At 40.8% G+C, this 9,793-nt stretch overlaps 1 protein-coding gene across 3 annotated transcripts in view; it reads left to right on the top strand.

The window, feature by feature from the left end:
* Positions 1-9,606, top strand: part of LOC135094285 (sterile alpha motif domain-containing protein 1-like) — a 69,755-nt gene extending 60,149 nt beyond the window's left edge. The window contains exons 1-6 of one of the 3 annotated variants that reach the window (XM_063994274.1): positions 3,004-3,186; positions 4,338-4,537; positions 4,682-4,781; positions 5,127-5,482; positions 6,965-7,236; positions 7,625-9,606. In XM_063994274.1, the coding sequence (XP_063850344.1) occupies positions 4,345-4,537; positions 4,682-4,781; positions 5,127-5,482; positions 6,965-7,224 (909 nt within the window). In that variant the 5' untranslated portion in view covers positions 3,004-3,186; positions 4,338-4,344 and the 3' untranslated portion in view covers positions 7,225-7,236; positions 7,625-9,606. Of the gene's footprint in view, positions 1-3,003; positions 3,187-4,337; positions 4,538-4,681; positions 4,782-5,126; positions 5,483-6,964; positions 7,237-7,624 lie in introns of those variants that run through there. The other 2 variants (XM_063994276.1, XM_063994275.1) reach the window with 2 other exon arrangements.
* The last annotated feature ends 187 nt before the right edge of the window (positions 9,607-9,793 follow it).

The following is a 9,793-nucleotide window of genomic DNA, read 5'->3' on the forward strand; positions in this document are numbered from 1 at the left end:
AACCATCAAAAGAAACGAAAATAATAATAATAATAGTAAAGATAACACACACACACACACACACACACACACACACACACACACACACACACACACGCACACACCAAACCCAACAGAAACAAACGCATCCCAATACACAAGAAAAAGAAAGAGAAAAAAAAAAAAAAAAAAGATTACGAAGAGGATTCGAACCTAAACTAAAATGGACCCAATATCACCACTGCCAATTTTCGTGAAGTTGATTGATTTAAATTTGATTCGCAATAATAATGCGTCACAACACTGCGGTCATATGGCGCCGATGCGAAATATTCAAAGCAAATAGAAGATGGTAGATTAAAATGATGATGATAATAACGAAACTAAACACACACACACACACACACACATAGTGAAAATTACTAAAAAAAAAAAAAAACGCGAATATACAAAGGAAAATGGGATTAATTTGTCGTGTTGGCGTTAATGAGAATAATGATAATAACGAAACTGGAAAAAAAAAAAAAAAAAATGAAGTCACTGAAAATGCGGATATGGAAAAAGAAAACGGGTAAAATCCACCAAAAGACGCTAATATACCAAAGAAAATGGGTAAAAATCACTAAAAATGTGCGTTAACAAAAGAAAACGGGCAAAACTCCCTAAAAGTACTAATACACAAAAGAAGATCGGTAAAAATTACGAAAAATGTGGATATAAAAAAGAAAACGAGTAAAAATCACTAGAAATTCGAATATCCAAAAGAAAACGGGTAAAAAAAAAAAACTAAAAAGGCGAGTATACAAAAGAAAACGGGATTAATTTGTGGCGTTGGCGTTAATGAGAGAGACGTGGGAATCAATTAATTGGTGGATCAGGTGCTCGATGGCTCTCGTTTCGGGATTCAATAACAGAATGAAATGCTTCGAATCATCATCATGTGGGCGGCGTAGTTCTGACGAGGGTGTTCAAAATATAGAGAAGAATTATTGTTATTATTGTTATTGTTGTTGTTGTTGTTGTTAATTGGTAGTGGTGGTGGTGCTGGTAGTAGTAGTAGTAGTAGTAGTAGTAGTAGTAGTATCATCACCATCATCATCAGAAACTCCATTTTAAGACAAAACCTTAACAAAACTCTCTCTCTCTCTCTCTCTCTCTCTCTCTCTCTCTCTCTCTCTCTCTCTCTCTCTCTCTCTCTCTCTCTCTCTCTCTCTCTCTCTCTCTCTCTCTCTCTGACTTTCAATGACTTTCAGCTCATCGCATCTTCTTCCCCCAGCGCAGGTGTAATCTAATTCCCATCAGTCTTCTCACCTGCGCAGCTTCGTGACAGGTGAGAGGCTGCGCGATCTTAAGATTCATGTTATGCGCGTTTTTCAGATTGCAAGTTTGTGAGTTTGAAATGGGGCAGAGTTTAATGGTGATGGTGGTGGTGGTGGTGGTGGTGGTAGTAGTAGTAGTAGTAGTAGTAGTAGTAGTTTTGCTGTTTTCTTTCATTTTTATTTTGTATTTATTTATTTATTTATTTTATTTTGTGGGGAAGGGAAGGGTTGAGGTTACTGTTTGTTTGTTTGTTTGTTTGTTTGTCTGTTCGTCTGTGTGTGTTTGTTCGTTTGTTTGTTTGTCATCACTTCTTGGTGTTATATGCAGGTGTTTTATCGTTTATTTTAGTGGTAGCAGTAATAATAGTAGTAGTAGTAGTAGTAGTAACGACGATAGTAATAGTAGCAGTAGTAGTAGTAGTAGTAGCAGCGGTGGTAGTAGAAGTAGTAGTAGTAACGATAGTAATAGTAGCAGTAGCAGCAGCAGTAGTAGTAGTAGTAATAGTAGTAGTAGTAGTAGTAATAGCGGTAGTAGTAGCAGTAGTAGTAGTAGTAGTAGTAGAGTGAGAGAGAGAGAGAGAGAGAGAGAGAGAGAGAGAGAGAGAGAGAGAGAGAGAGAGAGAGAGAGGCATGCAATCATTTCTCTCTCTCATGCAAGTCCATACTCACACGGCCTCGACTCTCTCTCTCTCTCTCTCTCTCTCTCTCTCATCCCAAAACACAAGTAAACTGCTTTTTTTCTTTTTCTTACTTTTTGTCCTTTTTCTATTTTCTCCTCGCCTTTCAATATCTTTTTTCATGTTTATTTCTTACTTTTTTATTTTCTTATTTTCTCTCCTCGCTTTTCAATATTTTTTCATGTTTATTTCTTATTTTTCCCTTTTTTTTATATGCCTCGAAGTCAAAACAAGAGCAAAATATCCTTTCTTTTCTTTTTTTACTTTTACTTCTTTTATTTTACACATGTTTTATTTCCCACTAGGCACGGGGTACATTACAGTTACATACAATTACATAGTACGGTTACTAGTTCACGGACACGTCTCTCAAGGTAGTACAGACTCAGTAGGAGACGAAACCTTGCTGTATAACCCTCACGCTCTCTCTCTCTCTCTCTCTCTCCCACCCTCGGACACAACTTCAACACGTCATCACAGAAATAGACATGATAGACAGGCGTAACCCCAACCTTGCTATTTTCCACCGTAATAACTTGTTTACAGAGACATGTAGGAGCGAGGCAGCCACAGAAAGCAGAGCAATGGAAGAATTAGAAAAAATAAATAGATAAGTTAAGATCTAAGAAATGTTAACGGAGAAAAGCGAAGCAGATCATAACAACAAGACCGTCAGAGAGGCAGCGACAGAACAGAAATATGCAAATTCTGAAAAAAAAGAGAAAGAAAAGAAAATGAAAAGAGTTTGAGAATTAACAAGAGTAAAGATCTGCCGGAGGAAAAGAGCTTGAGAATTAACGATAACAAAGATACAAGAGAAAGATGAAAAAAAAAATTAAGGACAGCAAAGATACAAGAGAAAAAAAAAAAGGAAAAGAGCTTGAGAATTAAGGATAGCAAAGATACAAGAGAAAAAGGAAAAAGTTTGAGAATTAATGATGGCAAATATATAAGAGAAAAAAGGAAAAGAGCTTGAAAGTTAAGGAAAACAGAGACAAATGGGGAAAATGGAAGCGCCGTTGCAAAGACTGAACTCCCCACAACTCGCCAGGAGCAGCGTGAGGTGTTGACAGCGGCAAGGCGAGAGAAGCTGCGTACTGAGCCACAATAGGCACGCTAGGCAGACTGTAGGCACGGGCAGGCTGGTGTGAGGGCTTGGAGTTGCCTGCCTTTGTACCTGTGTGTCACCTGCTCCCGCGCACACAAATTAAGTACGTAATCAGGGTATATTTAAGGGATTAGTGATCAAGATTTGGTAGAAACGAGTGCGGTTAATTTACAGGTGTGTTTATTGGTGTTATTTGATAATTAATATTTTTATCACCTGCTTCCATACACACTAGGTAAATTACGTTCTCAGGCACTAAATTTACTTGGTATTGGACAAGATTGGGTCTGTTAGCGTGTGAGGTTGTTGGTTACCGTGTTACTCCAGCCAGTCAAGAAAATATAGGGAATTGTGAAATACTGGAGTAGCTCAAGTCAGCAGGCACGCCCGTCCATTGGAAGCAGTGTGGTGTGTGCCTGATAGTACAGACGTGTGGGCCAGCCAGCTAGACAGCGTTATACAATCTTCCTATTCACTCACTCGTCCACTTATTACCCTTTATTTTTACACTTTTTTTCCCCTTATTATTTTTATTATCGTCACACATGAGGGTAAGAGTGACAGTGTTCAGGGGCATTGTGAGGCAGCGGGGTAGTTAGCTTCATCACAAGACCCGCTCTGACCTCACGTGTTGGCTGCCCCGCCCCGCCTGCCGCATCTGCCTCCGTGCCATTTGTTAGGTTGCCTTTTGTTATTGTATTGTATTGCCTGACAGGTGAGATAATTGGTGCTATTCTAGTATTATTCATGAGGTTATTGGCATGTGAAGTGATGCCTGTTTAAATCTGTTTCTGATTTATTGTTATTATTATTATTATTATTATTATTATTATTATTTTATTATAAGGTAAATCCTACCAATAGTGGCTCCTGCTTTGCCTTCCCAGGAAACCACCTTAAGGACACTAACCTAACCAGGGCTGCCCTCCCGTGATCCTCCGTAAGGACACTAACTTAGCTTTGCCCACACTGGATCCCCCATTATGGACACTAAACCCAACCTAACATTACACCAGCACACCACACTAACAAGAATGATATGGAAGTACTCACAAAATGAAGGTGTTGAGGTGACAAGAGGATCCTGTTACATAAAATTACGGACAAGGGTGACAGGTGGAAATAGACAGGTATGCGTCATACAGGGACTGGGCCACATGTAGGCTTGATGTCTTCCTGCACCAACCCTTGTGTTCTTATGTTCAAAGGTTCTCTTGCCCGGTGACATTCAAGCCTTTATTTGTGTTCCCTCAGAAGCAACATGTTTCTGGTGGTGGAATTCTGCCAGTCTCAGGAAGTGGTGGTCATCCCTGAGTTGTGGACCAGCAGACGGCGGAGCAGCACACTCTGGCCGCCCTACCAGTCCGCCGTGCAGCTCAACGAAGCCATCCGCTCCCAGGAGGCCCCCAGCAAGGAGTGGGTCAGCCATGCCATCCGAACCATCCACACAGCAGGTACTTTGTGGGTGTTACAGGAACCTTATCTTGGTAGACAAATTACTTGTGAATCTTTGTAATGTTAAAAGTACCTGTGAATCTTCCTAACGTCAAGAGAACCTGTGCTAATAGAACCATGTAACATGATGCGTTGCCCTGCAGACTCTTACAGCAAGGCACGGCGCAAAATGATCCAAATTGGGCGGCAGTGGACCGGCGGTAACAGCTTTGTGGCAGTGCGGCGCTCAGAGAGACTCAAGAGGTGTGTGGCATTACAGACATTGGAGTCGTGTGTGCTTTCTTGTGGGAATGTTTGCATGTGTGTCTTTCTTCCAGGATTGCAGTGTTCTATCTAAATAATCCGTTTTGCTGCACATTTTAATGATGCTGACTTTCTTTTTTTACTTTTGATATTTACGTGTGACTGAAGCACAAGTGTTGCAGTTAATTAAAAACAACAGTAAGGTAATTTACTAACAGGATGCCTCATCACACTGAAACACACCTCATGGCTGTCATATATGGATTTCTTGGCAGATACTTTCTTCCATCAATACACAGAGAAACACTATTGTAATAAAATATTTCCTTGGATGGCACTGAGCAGGGCAGCAAGCCAGCACAGTGAGGCACAGGAGGGCCATCCGGCACCCAAGCGGAGGAGGACCAGTAACACACAAGCTGCCAGTGATGCTCCAACAGATGGCACAGCACACAGGGAGCCCCCACCACCACCACAGCCTGCACGAAAAAGCCTGAGAGTGCGCCGACCCCCACCACAGGCACCACCACAACAACAACAAACAAGAAGGTCGCGCCGCACACACCCACCATCGTTGTCCTCACGCAGGTCACAGCATCCACGGCCCCGCCCCTCGCCGCCAACCTCCCGCGGACTGGTGCTTGTCCTGGCCAGGCTTCACAAGTCTTTGAGTGAGTGTGTGGATATATTTATTGCCCTGGGTGAGTGTACTGAATGGTCCTGTCGTCGTTTGTTTTGTTCTGTTTTGCTCGTTCGAATGGGGAAGTTGGTTCCGTTTCTTTCATCTGGTGTGGTTCAGCTGGTGAGAGGCTTCAGATGTGCCAGTGATGTGTTTGTTTCCTGCCAGCGCTTCTTTCAGAAAGTGTTTATGTTTCTCTGTGTTGCACACAAGAAAGGACAGTTTGTGTTGCATCATTGGGCTAAGCAAGGCATTCCACAGCTGCAACAATTTTCAGAACTTGATAGAATGAAGAAACTAAATAACTAGCAAGTTAACTTACACAGTTTCATTTGCATACTTTTTATTATATTAAGCACAATTATGAAACTGGAGAATAAAAATAGGAATGAAGGAAGGAAGAGGAGGATTAGGCTGTCCCAACACTCTTTTCCTGCTTCCTGGCTTGCGATTATCAAAACAACCGTACAATGAAACTGACATTGTTGAACACAAACAAGTGAACGTGCTGGAGCCTTCAGTTCTGGCATGAAACGTGATAAAGTAGTGAAGAGGAATGATTTATATGAACATGTTGACTGGAGTGCAGGAGTGTAGGTTGGTGAATCCCATGATGTACACCTTCCTGTCCTGTGAGCTTGGTGATGAGGAATTGAGCTTGGTGATGAGGCGTTCCGGAAGGAGTAGCGACAGTAGGAAGGCAACACATCACTGGTGCTTCTGTCTGGCAGGTGCACCAACTCAACTGTGTCAGGCAGGGGAAATGAAGTAGATTTTCTCATTTGAATTGCATCTAAATCTTTATTTTTTTAGTGTATTTTTTTTTTTTTTTTTTTCTGATAACGTTTAGAGATAAGTGACCAATACTTGTCTCAAACTATATATATATATATATTCCTTCCCTCCTTGTTTTGTCACTGGATGAAATGGTTACAGTAAGGGAGTAAGAAGAGACTACATGCTTTGTTCTTGTGCTTCTCTGATTATTATGTTTGAAGTGAAGTGACCCAGTATAATATATATATATATATATATATATATATATATATATATATATATTCCTTCCCTCTGTTTTGTCACTGGATAGGAATGGCCACAGAAATGACATGTAAAAGTGGTTACAGAATATTTTGAACCAGAAAGTGTGATTAGTGATGTAAGCTGTATTTTTGTCACTTCTCTGGTTACATTCCACCTATTGCTGAGCCTCTCCCTTGTAAATAATGACCAAATCTCTCTCATATATTCAGTTTCTCTATATCTCTCCCATACATCAAATTAGTCTTAAAATCTTCCACATATACTCTCTCTATATTCAGTTTCTCTATATCTCTCTTATCTCTCCCATACATCAAATTAGTCTTAAAATCTTCCACATATACTCTCTCTCTCTCTCTCTCTCTCTCTCTCTCTCTCTCTCTCTCTCTCTCTCTCTCTCTCTCTCTCTCTCTCTCTCTCTCTCTCAACCTTACCAGCAAGCACTGACATGCCCTCATACTTGCAGACAAACAAATCCGCTATCTCAATGTAGTCCTACGCCTGCTCAACGCCCTCAAGAAGTACGTGATGCTGCAGGAAATTCTCGCCAAGTTGCCGGATATTTTGGACGGGATAATGGAAAGGGTGTCGTTGTCGGACCAGGTTCCCTACATGGAAAGGATCCCAGAACTTGTGGTGCGAGAGATCATCTGGTTTGTGCAGAGAGAGGCCGAGGTGGACAGCGAGGATGAGGAAGAGGAGCCCAGTGTCCCCAGGGAGGAGTAATGTGTGTGAGGTGTGAGTATGTCTGAGGAGGAGGAAGAGAGGAGGAGGAAAGGGGGAGGGGGAGAGGGAAGGAGGAGGAGGGGGAATACAACAGCAACAGCAACAGACCCATCACACACACACACACACACACACACACAGCTAACCTATGCTCTCTCTTATATAGATCGCACACACTTACAGTATATCTTAAACCAGAGTAACTCACAACAATGTCGGATGTAAAAACACTCATGCAAAACCTAACACACACACACTGCTTGTTTCATTTTACCCAACATGCTCTCTCTCACAGCACAGACCCACAGAATGTCCCAAACCAGTAACTCATTCTCAGCTCAGCCCAACCAATCCCATTATGTACATTCACCAACAGTCACATTTGTTTTACTTTCTACAGGTGTGGTGGACTTGCAGCAGTGAAATGAAGGCCAGGCAAGTTGTGGTACAGTAAATACCTCGACATTGTGTAAGGCTAAGGCAATGTGTAGTCATATTGTCACCAGTGAAGTAAGGAGTTTTTCTATTTTGGCAGAGCATCAGTGTCTCGTGTTGTTGTTCTGTGGAGACGTTTGCGTCATGAACAGATGGGAGTTATGATAGACGTGCATTGTGTGTGTGTGCAGGTGGTGTGGTATTTATTTAAGTTGTGCTAAGTGGTGCAGTATTTAAGTAAAATACATTGCTGTAAATAGCCATGAGGGAAATGTAGTGGTGAGAAAACACAGGCTTAAGATCACTCATTTTCTTGTAGTGGTGAGAAAACACAGGCTTAAAGATCACTCATTTTCTTTTTCTCCCTTGCGTGTTGAGCTATTAACTTCAGAAATTGGTGCATTATTGTAGTAGATGAGCATAATTTAGTGACGTAAAAACAAAGCATTAATTTCTTCTTGTATTTCACCTATTAACCTCTAAGTGTCTCACAACAGTGGCCATACAAACACAGAGATAATAATAAACTGCTTCTGCTTAATCCTGTGTTCCTTCATCAGAATCTACTTAATATTGTAAGTCCTGCATAAGTTACAGCCGTTACTGAGTGTGGCCTGAATTTTATACATTGCTTGTGTTGCTTATGATGTTTATTTATTTGTATAGTTGACCACATTTTTCACCTTTGGAGAAAATTATTATTATTATTATTTTTTTTTATTTGGGTTTACATGGTGGATACTTTAAATAATAGATCTGTAACATTCCTTAGAGGCAGAATTGTGTTGGGGGCCTAAAAAAACATTCCTCTTAAAAGCAGCTGTTTTGGGAGCCAGTACTCTTGTGTGGTGAATAGAAAAACATTCCTCTTAAGCGACATTATTTTTGTTGTTGGTACTGTTAAATGGCTGGTCTACTTATTGTTTTCCTTCACTGCTCTACTTGTTATTTTCCTTCCCACTAGTGTGATTGCTTTCATACACAGTGGGTAAATGTCAAACCACACACTGTTGCTTGTGCTGGAACAGACTAAGGGATTGTACTTAAATATGCACCACTGTGTACAGCAAAATACTTTAATGTACAGCCAATCTCTTCAAATTAGAACAACTGGCAATGACCCACTGAAATACACTGCTGATATAATACAAGAAGTAAGCATTCTTTCACATTAATCACAATTGTACATTAAAAAAAGTGTTGCCTTAGACATTACTATCATCGTTGAGGTATTTCCTTCACCGACTGTCAACTTTAACAATGGCAAAACATCCCTGGCCAAGATGTAATGAATAACTCCTACGTTCAGAGGAAGACAAGCCACCAAGAAGTGTTACGTCACCGCCATAACACAACGCTGCAGCTGCCTCATGTGTTCCCATTTGTACCCCGTCAGTCAGTCATGGTAGACAGACTTGAGCCATCGCCTTCACTTGGTCCCTCACCGGTGCTGTTCGGTCAATTTCTTTATCACAATTGGTGTTTTTTAAGTTGTGGTTTGGATTGAGAAATGTTTGTGAATTGTATGATAAGTAAAATGAAAACTATTTATCTGGGAATGCCAGATTGATTTATTTTGATGTTGAATTGTATGACTAGCAAAAAGAAAACATTCTTGTACTGGAAATACTGGAATGAAGCTGTAATTTGAAGGCAGTGTTGACTTGTCCAGCACCGGTGTGGGGTCCCAAGAGTGGAGGAAAACATTTACTTTAAGAACAAAGCTGCTATCCCATCCACTACTTAGGCCACAGAGGAGACGAGGGGCCACACACTGCATGCTACAACCCCAAAGAGTGCCCTGGGGTGTCCTGCCACTCCCCAGGACGGCTGTGTTTCATGTACTGCGTCAGAATATAAATGGTGAATTCAAGATGAACCTTTACTTTATTTACTCAATGTTACTTTGTGATATAATCTAGTAATAAATAAAAATTTCGTAAGCAATTTGTCAGTTTCATTTTTTTTGCATGCTAATATTAATCTGCATCTTATCAACTTGTGTTGTGAGTGTGTTAAAATGCAGTCTAAATATTTTCGGTAAGACCTTGAGTGAAATTTTGCCTGTGATTTTTTTATTTCATATGCCCATGATTTGCTGTGGTAAGGCAGTCTAAATATTTATGATAAGACC

Source organism: Scylla paramamosain, chromosome 45 (genome assembly GCF_035594125.1).
Source record: "Scylla paramamosain isolate STU-SP2022 chromosome 45, ASM3559412v1, whole genome shotgun sequence".
NCBI lineage: Eukaryota > Metazoa > Arthropoda > Malacostraca > Decapoda > Portunidae > Scylla > Scylla paramamosain.